Genomic DNA, 21,606 nt, shown 5'->3' on the forward strand with positions numbered 1-21,606 from the left:
AGATGATAACAAAAGAGAGACTCCTAGTCTCATGAATTTGCATCCTAATTTACTTCATTTTTGTTCAACACTGACATGAAGAGCCTGTGTGGCCTCTGCCCAGATGTTGAAGAACCAATGCTGCTTGTTCCATAGATACCAAATTCAAATCATCTGTAAGTCAGCTGCCTATATTGAAACAATTCAGTTTCCTCGCCTTCCAATTATTAAATATTGTCCGTTTCACTGAGAATCCAATCAAGTGTTCTTATTCTTTTGAGGTTACTCCATCTATCTTACTTCCCAGTAGACCCACTGTTGGACATAATAGGAAATTTATATCCAAGGTTTTGTACAAAAAAATCTTTCACATTTACCAAAAATCTTCTTACCTCTGGGCAGTGCCACAGTTGATGCATAAAAGTGCCAGTCATCCCACAGCCATGCCAGCATTTATCTGAAATATTACAGCTCATTTTCTTCAGTTTGTGTGGGGTGATATATGACCTGAACTAAATCTTCATTTGACTAACTTTATACCTCACACAGTTCCAAAGACACAGTAGTTTGAATGGCTCAGTATACACTCAGATCTTTCTCCCATTATGCTTTTTATGGTATAGTGTCAAAAAAGGTAGACATAACAATTTATACAGTTTGGAGACAGTTCCTCTGCCAGTGGCTGCATCTCTTAAGTGAATATCAATAGTTTTACTATTACCAAGAGTAATGTTTTTAAGGGTGTAATTGGGCAGAATAGATTTCAGCTGCAAATATTGGAAGAAGTTTGAATTATTTAAACCAAAATTTATCTCTAGTTCATTAAAATTTATTATATCTCCATCCTTCAGTAACTGACGCAGCTCAGCAATATTTTTATTTTGCCATAAGTCATTAGAAAGAGGTTTACCACCAGCTGTAAATAAATGTGATAATGTAAGTGACATTTGGGCTATTTACGGTCTGTGTGATTCCCTGTATTAAATAATTATTGGTCTCAATCAGCAAAAACATGCTTGTGATATTGCATGCATGCGTGATGCTCTGTCATCATCCTTTGTAACCCTTCCTCTCTTACTCTTTACCCCTTAGCCTGTTTAAGTGTGACAGAATCTCAATGACACTCACAATGGAAAAGCTCTTTGAAAGCGCAAGTGTATGAATAATCACTAAGACACCCCTAATCCATTTTTAAAGAAGGGAATATTAATGCACTAACAACTGTATCTGCTCGGCATGCGGCAGATGATTCCAGGTCTGCAAAAAGCCCCTCTTTCAGAATGGAGCCTCAGCGAGCGTTAGGGGATCACTCTGCACTCTCTGTCACCATGACAACACCAGTTCCATGTCCGAGTGGGTGTACACACTTCATTTAGTAATCCTCATCGACCAACATGGGAACAGCTGTGTGCATGCTGAGAGGGTCCAGGCCAGCAATCACGCCAAAATACACTTAATTACTGGAAATGTGGTCCTCTTGTGGGTATTATGGAATTAGAATTCGAGTGGCGGTGGCTGGCATCTACTGTATACAGTACATGCTATTCTAATGGTTTTCACCTTTATCTGAATTGGTACAGTAGTGCGGGTTGTGTTTTTCTTCTTGTTGCTCTGTACACTTTGTGGGAACAGTATGTTCACTGTACGTACATAGTAGATGAGAAATACAAATACATTCACCTCATTAATGTTGAATTCTATTACAACTGAGCCATCAAGGAACCATCAGGGAGGGGCATTGACCTGCCTTAAGTGCCCTGACTCTATCTCTGTAACTCACACGACACACACTATTTCCCCGAAGACCCAGCCACCCCCCAGTCTTACAGTTTGATTGTGAAGTGTACCTTCCCTCCGTGCACTTGTTTGAGTTGTAAACAGATATGTTTTACTGTGAAGTTATGAAATTCACACAATCCTGATCTTTTTGTCAACATTTAAGATCAAGTTTGCCACTGGTGTATTCGTCTTCTTGAACTTGACTCACTCCCTCCAGTGGTTAAACACTATAAACAACCTGTTACCTCTCATTTTACCCAGCCCAACCCTGTACCTTCATTCTCTCTCTGACTACCCACACTCATTGTCTTGCATTTTTAAGTTGCAGGGTAAACTGGGTGCAGAATTTCTTTGCATATTTACATCACGGTTGTAGCCCCTGTGTTTATGGTGGAGGCTCACCTGCCAAACAAGGTAACATGCCGTGTGATGCTCTGACATACTGACAGTGAGTTACATATAGAGATGAAGGAATGGGAAACGATAGAGAGGCCTTTGAAGCAAGATGCCATCTCTCAGATTCTTCTTTTTCTTTTTTTTTTTTTTATCATGGGCCATTGAACACTTTGAAGAGACAGCTTCATGACTGACAAAAGTTTCCTCTCAATTCACAATGACTGGCACTTATTTGCTGTCATGTTAGGATGTATGGAAGCAGCCATTAATTAAAACATGAGCATGTCCAAGTAAGAGAATGGATATTTTATTTTTGACTGCTTGGCAATTCTAAAGAATATGAAATTATGGAGCACTGAGTTTAGTACATGTCAATAATGAAAGTTTGCTACTACTATCACTACTACAGTCATACATTTACAGTAGTACATAAAATATTAATTTATTACTAATTTATGCTTTTTTTTTATTTAAACGGGACAGAAAACTCTTTTTAAAGGCAAAATACTTTCTTCAACATTACTGATTAGGATGTGGTTGAAAGTTTCAACCAACAGAGAGCTGTATAGTAATAGATTTGTTCCCTGTGCTTCAGTGTTGAATTACCCTTTAAATGATAATCCTTCTTCTGCTCCTGTGTTTCGTTTTCCCTTTTGTTTTGTTTATGTTTTCGAGAAAAAAAACAACAAAAAAATTCAATATTAATGGCACAGAGATGAGAGATTTCTGGGAGTGCTGTGTTACTTTATTGATCTTCTTTCTTCAATTTGCTCTGATGCATTACACTGTAAAGTCTTTCTAAATCAAGTCTTATAAAAAAAAGACAGGCAGTTGTTGCACAACACCAGGCATCTCCTGCTGGCTTTAAGAAACCCCATGGGTTCACGCTACAGCCAGCTGCCATTCCTGTTCCTCTGGGACAACTTTCAGAATAGACCCATATAGAATTCTTTTCGGTTTTTCTTTTCTTAATTAGGAAACTATATATAACAACAAAACTAACTTACCATAGTGTTTTCAACGTGCTCATCCACCTTCAACAAAGAGAGTTAGTAGTGACTGAGCTACCTCTTGACATTAAAAATGATTTGAAAACTGAGCTCAGCCACCACAGTCAAATCAAAAGTGCAGTGAATAAAATGCAGTTGATGATTTTCAGCATCCGTCATGGAAATTTATAGAGACGCTTAATTCTGTTCGCAAGGCTCTCACAAACTAATACAGTCCACTCTCCATGCAAAATCTGACTTCATCAATAAAAATAATGACTGCATTTAAATTCAATTTTGGCTGAATTTCTTAATGGACTGTAAGTCATTATGTGCTTTGTTGATTCTTAAGTGTGGAGGATAATTGCCATGGGCAGCACGAAAGTGGTTTGATTATTGTCTGCTGGCTCATGTGAAATATAATAGATCTAAATGAGGATCCCATATCCACATATCTCGTTGGTACTAACAGTGTTTAGGGGTTGTTGGCAAGAATGGGACCATTCAGGAGCAGCCACACTACAGTAGACGTGTTCAAGTATTTCTGCCTGGTGAAATTGTTATTATGTGGAATGGTAAAGCAGCCTCAAAGTCAGTACAGGCGAGTAAAAATGAAAGATTGATTAGGCTGCGAAGTGCTGGTCCCGCTCTGAAAAAGCACTTCTCTTCTAAATGAAGTCTAGATATTTCAAAAGATTTTTTAGTTGCTAAGAAAGTGGCATCTTTGAAGTGTGCATGTCCCCTTGGTAGTTATTCCTCAGCTCTCCCCGAGCTAAGGAATATTTTAGTAGGCTTGTCTAAGATTTCACACACATGCTCCACAGTTGGTGCCTGAAGGGGTCAATTCATGTCCAGTCCATCCTGAACTGTCCACACTTACCAAAAATCACGTGCCAGGGATGGGATAGGGATGCCATGACTCAATCAGGATTGTTTTGTCCCCATGATATTAGCCTTATTATCAGGAATGTGCTGATATCATGTCCCCATCTGATATTTCTGTTTTCCTACATAATACAGCTGTATGATTCACACTGAGGCCGATGCAATTGAGATGAATATGTTGAGATATGTTTGACAGCTGAATAGATCTGCATTAAGAAAATATAGACATCGTTATACTTTGATTTTTAATGGTTTCCTGCAGCAGTTTGTTTACTGTCATGTGTCTTTAGTGTTTTCCATCTGAAAGAGGAGCGTTAGTCTGGAACTGGTTTGAACAGGATTTGGACAGCCTGTCTTCATATCCAGCATGAACAGAATGAATACTTAGGTTTAAGTGCAGTTGTAAACCAACAGCAGCACTTCAGAGGTGTGTTACACCTGCAAACTGTCAGAAACAGAGGCAGTGCAAGCATTTTTCTCTACCAAAACAGATCTGCTTGCCTCACTTGTTGGTGCATTATAATTTGAATATATCAAAAGTCCAGTGTGTAGAATTTAATCCATCTAGTGGAACAGACTTGGCAAAAATGAAATATAAGATTCATAAGTATGTTTTAATCAGTGTCTAATCCCATGAAAATAAGAATTGTGTTTTTGTTACCTTAGAATGAGCCCTATATAAATAGAAATTGATTGATTTATATCTACATAGAAAGCGGGTCCTCTTCCATTGAACCCACCATGTTGCACCACCATGTTTCTACAGTAGCCCAGAACGGACAAACCAAACACTGGCTCTAGAGAGGGCCTTTCACATTTTTCGTGAGTTTCACAACCGCCATAGGTTCTCCTACATGCTTGGAAGGGCAGGGAGAGGGGAGGGGTATTTAGTTGGTTGCAATCTGCAACCTCACTGCTAAATGCCATTAAATCCTACACACTGGTCCTTTAACTTAAACTGATGACTGCTCATTCAAAATGGAACAGGCTTTATACTACACAATGAAAAACTGTTCAAATATGCCTTGTTCAGTCCCAATACAACTGATTAATGCAGATCTGTGACATCCACGAGTGCTAGTTACTAACTTAGAATAGTGATACAGTAGTTTACTGCATTAGGGTTTGGAGAACAACACGATCACACCTTCAAATCAAATTATTTCTTGTTTGAGGATTATTTTCAGTCTGACTTGAAAAGTGCACCTGAGAATGTGTAGCCTTTCCTTTCTTATTATTGTACTCCTAACTTGATGGGTAAACATTTAAGAGCATGTTTGCCTTTATACTGGCCCAGTTATTTGCCAGTGTCCCTTGCTGTGAAAATCCCCCCAAACAAACTAAAGAAAAAGAAATTTCACACACTCTGCTGCTGAGGGTTTTCAGACAAACACTATGTGCATTCAGGTGGTTCTGTATTCTCTTCCTTATAATTGTATCCAAAAAACAGTTTTTAATGTAATATTTTCAAGTGACCAGATTGTCAAAAGTTTTAAAGATAGCCAGTTCTTTACTTTACTTTACTTTATTCATTTGTTTATCAGAGACAACACGCATTTATTAAAATCAATATGATGTCTGATTTAAACCAAAAGGCTAATTTCCATCTACAGTCCCTGGGAAGGTCGATGTTATACATTGCTGAGAGATCGAAGTTAGGGAGAGGATAAATATTCAGACAGGAATATGAAGAAAATATATTTTTCATGTTTCACCCAGTATTTCGAGTTGTAGGATGCAGCACAGCATAACAATATCAGTCAGTATCAGTCTGTTTATGGTATTTAATGAAGTCCTTACACCAACACGTGATTATCCTTTGACTCATATAAAAAGAGTCAACCTGTGGGATTATTTTTGTTTTGTTTTGCTGTATTTTCTTCATGGAGCCTATAGACTCATGGGGGAAAGAAAGCGTGGTTTGAATGGCAATCATCAGTCTTTGCTGGTTCAGTTGTGTTACTGACCTTGTAGCCTGCAGCAAGAGACCACAATGAACAAATCCAGTGGAGATATCACGGGGGGGGGGGGGGGGGGGGGGGGAGGGGATGCTAAAAAACATTGCAGGAAATGGAAGCTAATTAACTACTGGTGGAATTGGCAAGGCATGAGTCTTGAAGGAGGTGTGTGCAGTGGGGATTTTGTAGGATGTGTGATAAAGAAGAGTTCTTTCAATTCCTTAATGACTTATTCTGTATGCTCAGAGCAAACTATGCTCGCCTGTTTCTAGTAATACACGGTAGTCCTGCTCTGTTTCTACACTGGTTAATTTTGAAATGATTGGCCTTTTATTTCCCAGTCACTGGCATATTTTTAAGTGGATTCCTGTTTTATAACAGTTCAGGACCACAGAATATTACTTTTGGTGTTAAGATTTGAAATTTCTGATATTGACCGATTCATTTCCTTTTCAACATACTAAACAAGAGCTTCCCTTTAATATATTTCATCCGGACATTTCTCTTGATGTTTCCTGCATTTGTTATCAACCCAGCAATCAAGCCACCCCCACCCCCAAAGTGCATTAGCACTGCTAGTAATCTCTTCAACCCTGCTAAGATGGATTTATGTGTCTCTTGGTTGCACAGCGGTAATGGTATGCATGTGTCGGTATATGCTTCTCACCAGCGAAGAAACACTGATACACTGAAATGTGTCTGTCAGCTAATGGATGAAAATAATGATAAAAGCTGAGGGCTCTACCAGGAGACACAGAACAATGATGGTAAAGAACCATGTTGGATGGATTATCTGCCATCTAAATCTGCTTTCCAAATTCTTACTATGAAGAGCATCTTTGTATAATGTATGTAATGAAAAAAACAGTGCAGTCATAAATAACTATTTCCTGAGTCTTCAGACAGATTGAAAAAAAGTATTTTTGTAAGCCCTAACCTTTAGGCAAGTGTATCTTCAAGGTTAAATTGCCCATAGCTAATGTACTACACTGACAAGGCTATAATTCTTATAATCGCTGAACTAATTATTATTTGTATTTTAGTGTTCATGCAGAAGACGGGACTTTTTTCAATTCTTTAGAAAATTAAGATTCAATAAATTAATTGACTGTAACACCCCAGTCAAATCATCATTGGATTTTGTTAGATTTAGAGAACAACTGTACCTTTGAACCAAATAAATGACCACAGCTTCTCCAAGACCAAGGGTAGAGAGGTCATTTGTGTTTAGTCTTTCAGAGATACCAAAGCAGCTGCCAGAGCATTTTGGAGCTCTTCAACAACTCACTGTCCTTCCTGTAATGTCCCTCCTTATTTACAAAGTGAAATATGTCTCTCACCTTACAGAAACACAGCTGTATAAATATTTATTTGATGTGGAAGTGTTGACGATACGAGCGGAGACATCGGTTCTGGTGAGATAAGAACTGTTTAAATTTTCATGAATTCACCAGCAGTCTGGTTTTTGGCGCTTGCCCACAATCTAGTTGGCATGTTGCCGTTCTTGTAGTGAGGAACTTCATGAATTATGCACAAAAAACAACTTACCACGTGTCCCATTATAACCACATTGTGCTATGCAATTTTCAGGGTGCTATTCTGGAAAAAGACAATACTTACATACAGCTCCGTTCTCATTACAGCCCAACCTCAGCTTAGCTGAAGATCACCCAAAACCCTTGTTTCTTAGCTCTTCCAAACACAAGATCTCATCCTTTAAGCAACACTAGTGAGACCCATTTGATTATTCCCCATGCTTTTTATCACCCTGACCTATTAAGCAACCAAACATACAACTGAGAACTAAATTTAATCTATAAATGATTTATGGTCAAGCAGAGCAGTAATATGGCTTACATTTATTCTGCGGGAAAGTGAGGATAAGTGTTTTATATTATAAATAAATGGTGAGATTAGGTGTAAGAAAACACTTGAGGTGCCTGCATTTTACAGCACAGGCTGCTGTGTTTTCCCTGCATGCCCTCACCTGAACCAGGTCTGAATTTTCAGTATTCATACTTCAAGAGGGTTTAATATTTTAGTGCACAGAAATGGGGACTTGATGCGTTAAATTGCAAATGTATGAGTCGTAGCTGATCTATATTTAATGGGCCATGAATTCAGACTCACCACCCAATACTGCTGAATGAAGTAAAAGACTGTTATTTTGCTCTCTGAAACAGCCTGCTTTTGAATGAACAGAAAAATATTCCATCAATCATGGTTTCACAAATTACAGTATAATTTACAATGACATTATATTGCATACAAACCATAATGACCTTTTTGAGGAATTATCAGGTATATATATCATGTTTTATATACACAGTTAAGTCTTGTGCAGTAAAATCTCTTTTTACAGTGTCACTGAAATCTTTGCTGTTAGTCTGTGTCAATGGGTGATGCAGAGTTACTTTTTGTATACTGATGTTGACCTGATCCTGTCCAACATTGAGAAGGCTGAGGGTAGTCAGGCAGAATGTGGAACATTAAGTTTCTGCTAAGTCACTGCTTAGATTGTCTTATTTTCCTGTCATCACATCTATGATTCAATTAAGAAGCCGCATTCCTCAGTCCAGGCCAGACATGAAACCAGTGATTGACAGGTAAAGACATTACTATGCGAAGAGAAGGAGAGTACAGGGAGAGATATGAATATTTGAGCAGATAGCATAAAAGAATCTTGTAATTGATTTTCTATCTAAGCTGCCATTTCATTTACTGAATAAATGCATTCATTTCAGACAGTGGGATGTCCATGCCGTCCCCATTGTCTCATTGTGAAGACAGACTTTATTCTATTGTGTTTTTCTAAAAAACTTCGGCTCGGCTGCTCAGCTGTACGGTCAGCTGGTTCTACAGTGTTGTACTTATCCTCACCCTACATGGTACTACCAGAAATACTGTCAGCCGCGTAACCTTGCTAGAAGTAGGTTGTGTTAAAATGAGCTTTGTGTGTTGTCCCTTCCCGACAGATGTGATCCACACCGTGGGGCCAGTGGCCAGAGGTCATGTGGGCCCAACTGAGACCAATGACCTCACCTCCTGCTACCAGAACTCCCTCAGGCTGATGAAGGAGCATGGCTTGAGCACTGTGGTGAGTACAGTCTGCCTCCACTCTCACACTCATCTGAGGAGAAATGGCTCTCTGTTATATGCGGCTTGAAAGAAATAAATTATATGCTTTTGTGTTTTTGTTTGACAGTAAGTAAGCCTTCATTGAGAAAGGCTGTGTTTGAAATTTTTTAGGAAATTTGGAAAAGCTACAAGAACAAAAGGATTTAGCATCTTTTATTTTCGATACAGTTCTGAAAAGCCTTAACCTCCTTTATTTAAACAAAAGCAACAAAGAACACAACAAAATGGTAATGTTTCATGTTTGTCAAATGAAGGCGTTTCATGTAGACTACTTTGGCTTGTGATTAAATGAAAGGGAAGCCTTTGTATCCACCTCTCCATATTGAAGTCACCAGTATAACTATGCAGTTTTTCCTTTGTCATTGTTTGGTAAGCCAATTCTAGGTTAAAAACCATGACCTTTCACAAATTCTTCAAAGCCTTTGATATAGATTTGTAATTTATTTGTGATTCATTATGTTTCCGAGTCATTTCAGACATCTTGATTCTTGCGTATGTCTGTGCCACCTCTTCAAGAAACACTCTCTCATTTAAAACACCAGAAAAGCCCAAGGTTTAGTGAGTGGAGCTGAATCATAAGAGCTTTAGATGAGACAATACCCACACAATCCACAGCTGGCAGCAGCTGATCATTCACACACTATCCCAGTTTTCTAGCTTGCTCTGCACCGTATGTTTCAGTCTGGTCCGCATGATATATGGATTTGCCCTGCCCACAGAGGATAAACAAATCAGTATCACACCAAATAGCCACAAATCACATTTTCGGCACCAACCCACTGCCCTGCTGCCTCATCAGTGGCCAATCAATGGTAGTACTTACCAACACAGACAGGAGACATAGATGAGTGCCAGTTTCATTAAAGATGATTGTGGCAAATTCCTTCTCTGTTGATGACTTATTGTTAGTGCGACAGACACCTCTAGGTAGTAATTAAATGGATTGTGAAGCCAAATGAGTGAAGTAGTTATGGTAAGTGTTTTGAAGTTATATTGAAATCAGCTGCATGCGTGCTTATCTTTAAACTCTAATAACAGCATGACATTTCATTAGAATGTCATTTGTACTGTAGAATAATTTACTTTGAAGGACTTTAGGCTTCATGGACACAGGGAAGGACTACTCTACAGCTCCGGGGCCCCTCAGGCCTCATCGCAGGAACACACCACCAGCTTGCCTGCTTTCATCCACAAACATCCCAATCATCTGCACATTCCAAAGATTTATTTACTTTAGGCCTATCTCTTGATTTATTTATCTACTAATCCATATAGCTATAAGAAACAAAGTTATTGTTTTTACTGGGAACTGTCTGGATTCTGTCTAATGTATTTATACAGCTGTTCTGTGTTGAGCATGCCTTCAGTGAAAACAGTGGTGTTCTGTGATTGACTGGCCTTGTAGGATGAGCCTAGTCATTACATTATTTTAGCCACAGTCCATTTTGTCTCTCCTTGCTGCAAGGACACCAGAGAGCCTTTTTCACCAAAAGCAAAATGGAAATGGCTGTTTGTTTCTTCAAGCAAGGATGTGGCCTTGATTTAGTTTTACTCTAGAATGAGCCTTGATATGCAAGACTTACTGTACTTGAAGAGAAGCTCTAAGGGTTTTCTAGTCCTAATTCTTTGTTAACAGTCTTCCAGTCTCTTGGTACGGAGCACAATAGGTCCAAGTTTTTGGTTAGCCGATCAGCACTAAGCTCATTTTGAGTCATCTGAAAGGGTCTCACTATGAGCTTTGCAATGTGAGAGAAACAAGAGATCCCACCGAAGACGGGCACCCCGCCAAATGGGTCTACAAAGTGGGTAAAAGAGAGGGGGGGTTTTGGGAATCCTAGACGACTGGCTCCCTAATGGGGATTCCAGGGCATTACAAAGGAATAGGAGTCAAAACAAAGCCTAATACAAAATAAACTTGAGCATGAAAAATTAAAAAGAAGCAGGGCTTGGTAGTTAATCCCTTTTTCTTAGAGCTCAAAGCCACCCTTCAGGCTATGAAACAGAACAGCTACCACAGTCATCATCTGCACATCAAAATCTCCTCGTGACTGTAGCAAGTTAAGACAGGGAGTTGAGAAATACCACTGGATTTCAGAACTGAAAATGCATTTCCTCTACCGTAGGGCAGCTCAGTGTGTACGACTGAACATTTACTAGTATCCCCAGAAGTCAGAAATTAGATAGAAGGGGTTTTCCTGTCCTGAAGTGATTTTGCACTGATTTACAGCTCTACTGGGAAGGAACTGGGGAAGATGGAAAATGTGACTTTTAGGCAACCCAAGGCAATTCCGGTCTGACTTTAGGGATGCAGTTTCTAGGTTGTATTCTTACCATTACTATAAAATAAAATTCAGTTGGAAGAAACAGCTTGAATATATATCCCTAAGTCTATAAAGTCTCAAAGTTATACTTGTGGAGCAGCTCACGTAGTGGATCATGATGGCATTAAAATTAGATTATTGCTTCTTTGTTTTAGTGTTGAGAGATAATTGGCTTTATTTGCAATGTTATGTAAACAGTCCTAGGTTAGAAAAGTACATTTTTATAGATTTCTTTTTCTTTTTGAAAATGTTCCAGGTGTTAAGCAATAACCATTAGGTGCTGCATAAGAAAAAATCTCTACACAAAGTTGCAGTGGCTTATTTTTTTCTCTAAAGGCTTCTCACTCACACTTGATACTTTGCCAACACCATACTGGCTGAAATGTAAAGGCAGATGTGCCCATTTTGTTTATAGCACTACCCCTGGCCCATAGGGCACACTGTAAGTGTATAGTAGGATGCAATTCTAGGCCTTACTGAGGGATGGCCTTCAGATGAAAAATGACGATCAACCTGAGCCAAGAAACCTGCCGTTTAACCCCCACACTGAAGTTGAAAGCTATCTGGAACGGTCCAGGCTTTCACTCTGCCTCGGTCTCTGGATAAATATCAGATGGCTGGACGGCCTATTGAGTAGTGTTTTCCAAATCATTTGGCTGCAGTGCATGCTGGAAAGTGATAGCGTGTATTTGTGTGCATGTGCATATGTACACTATGTCTTTTACATGCATTTTCCTGAGGCACGTTTGAATGTGTCTGTTAGTGACGTTCTTTGTTAATTTCTTCCCTGCCTAGAGGACTCTTATGCTTCAGTGCTTTTTTTTTTATATATATATTTATTTATTTTTGTCTGCGGCTGAAAAAGCAGCAGGCTGTCACAGCTCCCTGGGCTCTGACTGACCACAGCCCACAGCCAGGATGCCTGCGTTGCCGGCTGGGCTCTGCAACATCACACAGGGGAGTCGTGGGAGCTGTGCAGGCTGTGAGTAGAGCTGCAGCTCAGGGCTGATGAGCTCCGTGTTGTCAAACAGCCCCCTCCTCTGCTCAGTGCTTGTTACACTATGTTGTTTGCTTCCAAAGGAGGCTCAGGTGAGGAGCCAAAGTGGAAATATAGCTAGAAATATGGATTTTTGGTGGATTGATTCTAGACATAAATTGTGATAATAACACTGCCTCGCTGGTCGATTGGAGTGAAGAGCTCCAGCAGACTATCAATATTTGCCTGAGCCAGACCATATTAACAAGGCATCATCATGGTTGCTCTGGTATACTGAGCATGCCGTGTTATTATGGTCTATTTGGAAACAGATGAGATTGTTGGGGAAACTCACTACTCAGCATTACCACACTACTGAATTGACAGAATATTCAGAGGACAACAGATATAAAAAAAGATTTTCTGTGATGTGTGACTTAAAGTGCCATACAGTAGGTAAGATAAGCAGATTTTGAACCACTGACAGAGACCTGCCATTCACATTATCTTCCTACTCAAAGAATAATTTAACCTGCATCCAAGTTTAGGTTTTTAGTCCCAAGTAATTCACCAGTGTGCATGTGCATTATTACAGTGCACTCTGGGGTACTCTGTGTACTGTAACTGAGTACGGTCAGACCCCGGGGGACCTCCTCTCCCAAGAGCTGGGAAGTCATACAGTACATGGGACTGAGGAGACGGTTAATGCAGGTCCCCTGTCTTGGTTAGTCATGGAAGGCTGCTCAGATTCTTCCCTGGAAGCAAGCGTAGCATCTGTCAGGCAGGAACAGACAGTCTGTGTGGAGGGGGACGCCACCATCTGGAAGCCATTCAGCCTTAGACTCTGGTTCATTTTAGAGACCACATTAAACACCCCTTAGACTGTGACCTTTAGAATAAAAAAATAGTCATGTTTACCCAAAACATCATTATTGTTTCATTTAATTTAGCCTTCCTCTTGAGTCTTTAGGGAGCATTCTGTTTAGACAAAATAACAAGGATTTCAGTCTCGAGGGTATGTGGGAGAAAGATACAGTGAGCATTTTAGTTGTTGACTAATGATCTTGTGGGTAACTGAGCCTCCTTTTTGTTCCTAATTTGACGTTGACAGGCCACAATTTGATGCTTTTCCGAAAGTATCTGTCATTAAGCTATTTCTGGCATTGTGCAGTGGGCTGGCAGCTGTCAGTGTAGACAGTGACAGGGTCGCAGACTGCATTTAGTGGCCTTCTATCTGACTCCCAGGCAGTCCTGGAAGTGTTTTGTAGTCATAACATACTGGCTTCAAGGAGATCCAGCAGGGAAGCCACAAATTGCCCGTTGAGAAAAAAATGCTGAAAGCCAAGTGGATTGGAGATGAATGGTGTAGAATGATAGGATTAGCCACCCTTCTCTGTGGGCTCATTCCAAGGCTGCTAGGAGCATTAGCTCCCATTCATTTTGACCGACATGTGTTCACAAAATGCATTGCCACAAATGATATCTTATAGTGACACATCAGCATGCACGCTCTGCTTGAAGATGACAGTCGATAGCCCCTGCTAGATAATCTGTTTAACATGACTGGGGCAGCAAGTGAAGAACAAACAAACAATGCATCATTGGGACAAGGGACCGTGTCTCCAAGGTGTCTGCGAGATAGGAACACACTTGGGTTTGGGTGCATGTTGACTCTGACCTAGTCGTCTGTTCTGTTTTTGCCGACCAGTTGTAAAAGCGTCTCCTCTGTTCTGGGGAATAATGTGAAATATGCAGTAAATAACTTTTATTGTTCCACCTGTATTAATGTAGGTCACTGGTGATGCTTGAAAATGTGTTTTTACTGCTGCCTTTAAGTGTACTGGAGGGTCTTTGTCATTATTTATGTTTCCAAATACCACTGTATCAAACTTAACGACTTTGTACTCCACCCTATTCCATGTTGGTGTGCTGACTCCCCAAGTGATTAATTAACTTCCATTTATGCACTGAACAGATCGCGCGCAAACTTTTCCTCTGTCTGCTTCTCTCCCCTCTCTCGTAAATTATTGTCCGGGAGTGCAAGCGACTCCAGATTTAATTATATAATGGCTTAGAGAAATATAGAGGCTTGATTGTGCTCATACTTGGCTTCTGATCATAGCAAAGTAAACTGTGCTGTTAATTGGGATAGAAGAATGAGAGGTTTACTGCTGATCTGCTTATACAACGTGGTTAGTCTTTGTTGTCGTTGTCACCCAGTATTCTGTTTTGTTAATATTTCCTCCATGACATCACTCAATTATTTTCTTAATGATAATATTTGCCAGACTTTATTTGCTAATGAACTGCGGACTCTATATGGTAGGCTGTAGCAATTACTGTTTTTACTGTGAAGGAAATGAGGTGATTTTATTGAGGCTTCCCACAGACTAAACAAATTGTTCATGTATTTCCGAGATTCAACTAAATGTCAGTTTTTAGCTGTCTGCACACTTCCGCCATGCACCATGCAGCATGTACCTGTGCTTTATGAAGATAGAGCCCCATATGTCATAGAAGAGTGCAAAGGCTAAGTGCTGTGTGAGAAAGAGACAATACTGAAATTTAAAAATGTTTCATTTTTGTCTTACATCTAAAAGTAAACATATTGGCAAGAAAATGTTTCTGAATTTATCTGTGCCAGCAGATATAGTGTATTTGTTTTTTGAAATTTAGCTTTGCAGGTCCAAATTTTTAGTCTGTCCTTTGCTCTTTAAAAATCTTGAGATTGTGCTATACTGCGTATGTTTGTTTTGGTTCTTTTGGAACAAATGTAAGAATTTTTAGCATTGTTTATTCACCCGTTAAGAGCTACAGAAGAACCAGATGCCCTGCACAAAAGTGGAAAAAAATGTAGTGCAGTGTTTGCCACGGATGGTTTCACAGGGTGTCATCCCCCAATCAACGCTTAGCTACAATATGTGATTATAACCCAGCCTCCTCTGTGGCTTGTCAGCCAGTCATTGCTTGTGGCCCAGCTCCGCATACAGTACCTGCGTGCATCGTCAAAGGTTAATTAGACTGAAGCTTTTTAAAGGTCATGCCGCCATTTAAATTAGTCATTGCTATTTGTCTGATCCAAATCATTGGCAACACTGGGCCAATTAGATCCAATTACAGTACACTGATAGTAGTTGTGGTGATCTGCCACCTAGTCTAAGTTAATGACCGTTGGAACCCCAATTACCCCAGTGCCCTGATTTAGAAGGAAGCAACCACAGCAAGAGGCGGAGCTTCCGGTCTGGGTGAAGGAGACTGCCCTGCCACATCACCTTCCCCTGACATTTTCTTCACTCCAGGGAAGACTGCAGAACTTTATGTGAGGTGAAATATTAGGATATGTAAAATATGACATTTCCACACACCTCAAGAGGGGTAATCACAGTTGATGGGGACTGAAGAGGTAATCTCCTGAGTGTCTATGTGGAGTGGGCTGATGTGAGCATGCTAGTGTCTTGATTACAAGCACGGGAAGCCCACAGCAATCATCAGCAAGACTAAACCCTATCTCCTACAAAGGCTACTCCACCTAGATCTTCTGCGAGGGAAATGGCAGCAGTTCCGTTCTAGATTAATGTGCTCTGACAATAATAAAGGCTCTTCAAATAATTTAAGTACTAAAGCACAGTCAAGCAGTATAAGACTCAGGCTCAGCACTCAGACTGCTTTCACTTCATCTTTTTCCTCTGCTGCTGTACCTGGCTGTGAGAAGCTCCTGGAGACGATCTTCTGAATTTCTATGAGGCTCATATCCCTCTGCGGTACCATCTGAGAATAGAAGCGACAGCTCGCACCCAACTGAGGGACTGTCAGAGGAAGTTGTTGATTAAACAGATGTTGTTCCCGCCATACGCCATGAGACAAGAACGCCACAATAAGCATGCATTAATTAAACATACCTGAAGAATGTGGGCAACACAGGAGAACAAAAGGCATTTCTGTCTATCTTTCTCTCTGCTTCACAACAGGAATGACAGAGTGACTCTTTTCTTACCTTTGGTTTGACTTCTCACGAATTAAAACAGGAGGAAAGCTTGGGGATTTACCCAAGGAAAGAATAGTTAGTGACAATTAGTTTTAATTAACTACATCGCATTCAGATAAACTTCAGTGTTGGAATGAGTCATTTGCAGCAATGCTCCTATTTTCAAAGTAAGGCTCAAGTCTTATACCTGAGGGAGACTACTTTTGAATCACATTGTTTACGACAAGAGAAAAACTCAAGTAGAGACGGTACGTGGACAGTGGTATCTTGTATGCTTTGAAGCTTCCTCAGTTAAACCAACACATACAAAAACTTCAACAAAAATAATCTAGTCCTTTCTGTACACCTGAAAGCCTGGTTTCCTCCCATCTGTTTAGAGTTGTGCTTAAGCCTAAAACACTGGTGTCGTCACACATTTTTTCCGCCACCTTATAAATGCTTCTTCTTTGATCAAAGGAGCTGAGCTGGAAAGAACGGGGTGAAATACCTTCCATGCAAAGCAGGTCTCTCTCTCAGCCTGACAGTTGCTCCTCAACTGAGTAAATCTCGGCAATCTCACAGATAGTGTAACAGATTGCTGTTCATCAGCGGCGGACCTTGGTGGAATGAGTTCTTGTTTACATCATTATGGTTAATTACCATGCAGAATCAGTCCAGCCAATACTGCCTGTAATGTGTGTGTGCGTGTGTGTGTGTGTTAGACAGAGCTGTCACACTCTCAGTCATCTCATTACTAATGCAGCACTGTCCCCTCTAGTGTGTTTGGTCCATCTTCGAGGTCCTTTTGAGTCTGTGCCAGTGGGCAGGACTAACCAAACAGCATATTTGAATGAATAACCAGGGAAACCCTTTTTATCTAGTCATGTACAAAACATCCAGTCATCTTCTACCTCCAACTGGTCCACAAATCTTGGTGACACATTATGCTGCAATTGTGATACGCATGGCAACATTTTCAATTTAACACTCACAGATGGATATTTTAATTATTATTGAGTGAATAGTAATGAGAATGCTGAATCTGTGCGTTCCTCTTAATGCACTTAATTAAAGTTACAAGGCGAGACGTTTAACATGGCTGCGCATCAAAAAATAAGCTTCTCGGCAGGTTATGTATGAAGTAAAAAACATCATGATAAAGCCACGAACATGTGATTTATTAGCACTAATCAGTTTGAGGCATGACTCTTACTTTTGCTCCTGTGTTAGATCTAGTTCGTTGGCCTCATAGCTCTTTCTTCCAGTCGTTCATTTGTGGCTTTTATGAAGCCAGGTGTTGAACTCAGTGTCGTGTCTGTTGACCTTGCCAGGGCCATGTCCATGAAACTGGAATTTCCTGGTCTATCACAGGGTTCCATTTCAACAAGCTTGCACCCAATTATCCTTCAATCATAGTCCCCGGTCTTACAGATGTGTTTGGTCGGAGTACAAGGTCTCTCTATTGTGGTTTGACACACAGGGGACATTCTCTCTCACTTTGGCTGTACACATGAAATGTTTTCAAGGGAAGAAATCAGATGGCATCCCAGATTAAGATGAATGTCATCCAAAGAATGATTTATGTGGTTGTATGAAGCTTTCACACTGAATAAGTAGGCAAAATGAGTGCAGTACCACAGCACAGTTAACATTAACACCTTTAGACATACAAATTAGTAGCCTGTCAGGCTACTTAAGGGCTTGCTAACTGTTCCACCATCATTAAAGGTTTCTCCTACTATTTTGTTTATGTACAATGTAGATACAGGGGAATAGAAACAGCAATTTCAGCCCTCTATTAGACTCCCCTATGCACAGATATCAAGTGCTACCCATTCTTTAAATAACAACTAGGTAATTATTGCTTTTACACACAATCAAAGAAAATGTCTTAAGAAGAACAGAAATGATAATATACAGCATGTGAAATCTTTGTCATGAATGACATTTTGTTAGTGTTGAGTGATAGGAAAATGTATTAATAAAAAGTTTGGGAACAAAGACCCCTCGCTGTTCCCCACTGGAAAAAGAATAGGTAGCATTTTGTTCTGTTTTCTTGTCTTAAATAATTTTAAATCTTTTCAAACTTTATCTTGAAGTTGACATTTTGTTCTTTGTAACCTCTTTTGGCTCTGTTTTGTTATTTTCTTTCCTTTTCGTGACTTATTTTTTGTTGAGTACACATTGGGACTTGAATCCTAATGCCATACAGCTAGCTCTCCTCTCTGCTCTGAGATTATTTACAGTTTTTCACTGCCGGTACCCTTCTGATTTCTCATAGAAAGCCTTTTCCTAACCTTAAAACACACTGAGCGGAGCTATTTCCTGTGTTTTGTTAATGCGTTGGTTCCCGTGTGTTTTATCAAAGAGAATGCATGAGGAAGAGAGCTGACAGGTATTGGGAGCCTTGGGAATGTTTGTAGATCTGTTTGTGGTTCAGAAGTGCACAACTGCATGTCTACATCCAGGATATGTATACAGCCAGAAATGAATATTTATAATAGTCCCCATCTGCATGACACACATTTACACTCCGTATTGTTTGGTCTTACGACTTAACTGACAGGAAACTGGGGACGGTGCATGTTATGCTGACCAGTCAGCCAGCCTATATTCAGGCATATTTATTTACAGTTTGAGAATATCAAGACAGCTATGAGACTCCATTCAAAATTCGCAAGACTTAAGTTGTATCCACAAATGTACACAAGTTACAAGGCTGGCCCCTCTCATCATTTTGTTATCAAAACCACAGCAGTCTTCCTGCAGGCTCAGGTGAATGATTGTGTGCATTGGCAGACACGCCAATGTTTATGCTCTCCTACATAATTCTTTAATCACGGCGCTATTACCCCACACATACACCCGGTTTAGTGCCATTATTATCTCCCAAGGTCACAGCTAACGAGGGCTGACGCACTATGCCTGGCCTGAACTGATTGACTCACAATTTGAAACTGGCTCAATTCAGGCCTACTCAGCAATTCAAGAGGCAATGCAGCACCTTGTGCGGGTTTATGAGGAGATATATTAGCCCCAACACTACAGGACTGCCTTGCTTTGATGCTGGAGATTGCCACTGAGCTGTAGGATGCTTGTTCCTGGCCCAGCAAATGTCTTATCCCGTCTACTGGCAGTGACATTTGTTTTCAGAGTGGGGATGTGTATCTCCATCCCTGAGTCCGATACGACCTCGATGCATTGCCAACGATATAATACATGAAAGATACATATGAAGCAACTACCAATGTGATACGATGCGATTCAGCCCTATTGTGATGCAGTGCCCATGATTTGATTCAACACAATGCAATTTGATACAATGCAAAAGAATGATGGTATGCAATTCAATATGATGCAGAGAGTTTGATTTTATTTCTTCTTCTTATTTTATTTCTTAAGCATACAGTAAATCATAAATTAATTTAAAAAAGAGCTGTTTTTACTTAACATATCTCTGGTACTGCAACTCAGAAAGCATCTCATTTATGCTGTTTCTTTTTGACCTCTAAAAAAACACTTAGACCTTTCACACTTTCCTTTGTGGTGAAGTGTTTTCTGTCTCTAGTTTACATGCATATGCTCCATGACCCAATTACTGTCAAATTAGTTTAATAATCCACTTACTCAGACCTGCAGAACAATAATTGTGGAGTATGAGTTTCATCCAGAACATTTTGGCAGCGCACCACTTAGCTGTAGCCTGCTAGCATGCTTGAAAAATAGTTTAGAGAGGTGGAATCAATCTATATATCAAATTATTGGTCACAAATTATTGGTCACATTTCTAAATAATAAAGGCATAGGGCCTCTACTAATAATTATATATAAATAAATCGGATTTTACCAATTCAAAGATGTTAGAAATGATGCATTGCAGGTTCATCCCAAATTGTATCCGGCGCACACTTTCAGAGTTCAGAGTTCAGAGTGACAATTCGAATTTACTTAAAGATTATTTTACTGGTTGTTAGTAAAAAGCCTGTTCTGTATTGTGCAAGAAACAAACCATTTGTCTCTGGACATGTATTTGTTTTATTTCTGTGACTTAATTTGTGATAGAGAAACTGTTGAGCATATGAATATCAGACGCATGATTTTGAATGTGCAGCAAGTCCTTGAGCTAAACCCCCGGCTTCTACATTCTCTCCTGTTCCAAGTTAATTAAAAATTATACGACATGTTAGCATTAAATCATTATGAAGTAGGCCTACTGAAGTAATCATTTCATGGGGTAATTTAGTAGATTAAACATTTCTTTCATTGTCATCCGGTGACCTTAATATCGTAAATGTCACACTCGCCTTTTATGAATGATGCCGCTACTGTCAGGACCATAGAACATATTTAAATTTAAATCAGGTGTTACTGTACCTTTATCCACCTTTTTCATTTCACATACAGATGAAACCAGAGAGCCTAAAGATTTAGTCACCATGCCATATGCTGAAGGAAGTGCCTGCTGGAGCAAGCACAGGGGTGAATCCTGTTTCATGGTTTGACTTTTTGCACACAGCCTGGAATGCCAGATAACCTACAAATCTCACTCAGCTTAATATCTAATGTCACATCCATAAACCCCTGGTAATGACAATATGCATGGAATAAAATCTGGGGATCTGTATCGTTTAGGTCTCAGCCCCCTTGCAGGCGAGCAAAGAGCATGAGATGGAGTACATGGGACAAAATAATATCCGATCATTTTTAGATATGTCTAGTAGACTGCCAAAAGCAAATGTTACAAACGATTTACTTTATTAGGTGTAAAAAGACCAATTTGTGTCTGAAATCCAGACTCGCATAATTACCACTTCACGCCTGTGATGTTTGCGGTTGTTTGTGTGTCTCCGTGTTTGTAGCAGCGCGCCGTGTTTAGAGGGTGGAATGCACTTTTTGATCTGGAGAGCGCTGAACTCTCTGGAGCAACGCCAGAGGACACCAATCAATTTGGATATTGAGAAAGCACTTCATCTGATAATTTCCCTTACAGGAAGTTTTCTTTTTATCTGGACTCAGCAAAGCAAAGTCACTGAGCAATTAAAAGAACAGGCACACTACAGTATTTGCCATTCAGTGATGCGGTGCAGAGGCTCTGTTATGAAACTGTAAAGAAGAGTTTTGAGGTAAGTACACACATCAGATTGCTGTGGCGTAATCAAGGCCATCATGGCTCCAGTTACCTAATGCAGGGAATTATTGGCTCCCCACCTGAGCCCCGTCC

General features: G+C 39.9%; 1 protein-coding gene across 7 annotated transcripts in view; it reads left to right on the top strand.

Moving 5' to 3' along the window:
• Nucleotides 1–21,606, top strand: part of macrod2 (mono-ADP ribosylhydrolase 2) — a 423,023-nt gene that overhangs the window by 277,846 nt on the left and 123,571 nt on the right. For all 7 annotated transcript variants that reach the window (XM_044372372.1, XM_044372373.1, XM_044372374.1 and 4 more), the window contains exon 6: nucleotides 8,962–9,083. In XM_044372372.1, the coding sequence (XP_044228307.1) occupies nucleotides 8,962–9,083 (122 nt within the window). The remainder of the gene's footprint in view (nucleotides 1–8,961; nucleotides 9,084–21,606) is intronic.

Source organism: Thunnus albacares, chromosome 14 (assembly GCF_914725855.1).
Source record: "Thunnus albacares chromosome 14, fThuAlb1.1, whole genome shotgun sequence".
NCBI lineage: Eukaryota > Metazoa > Chordata > Actinopteri > Scombriformes > Scombridae > Thunnus > Thunnus albacares.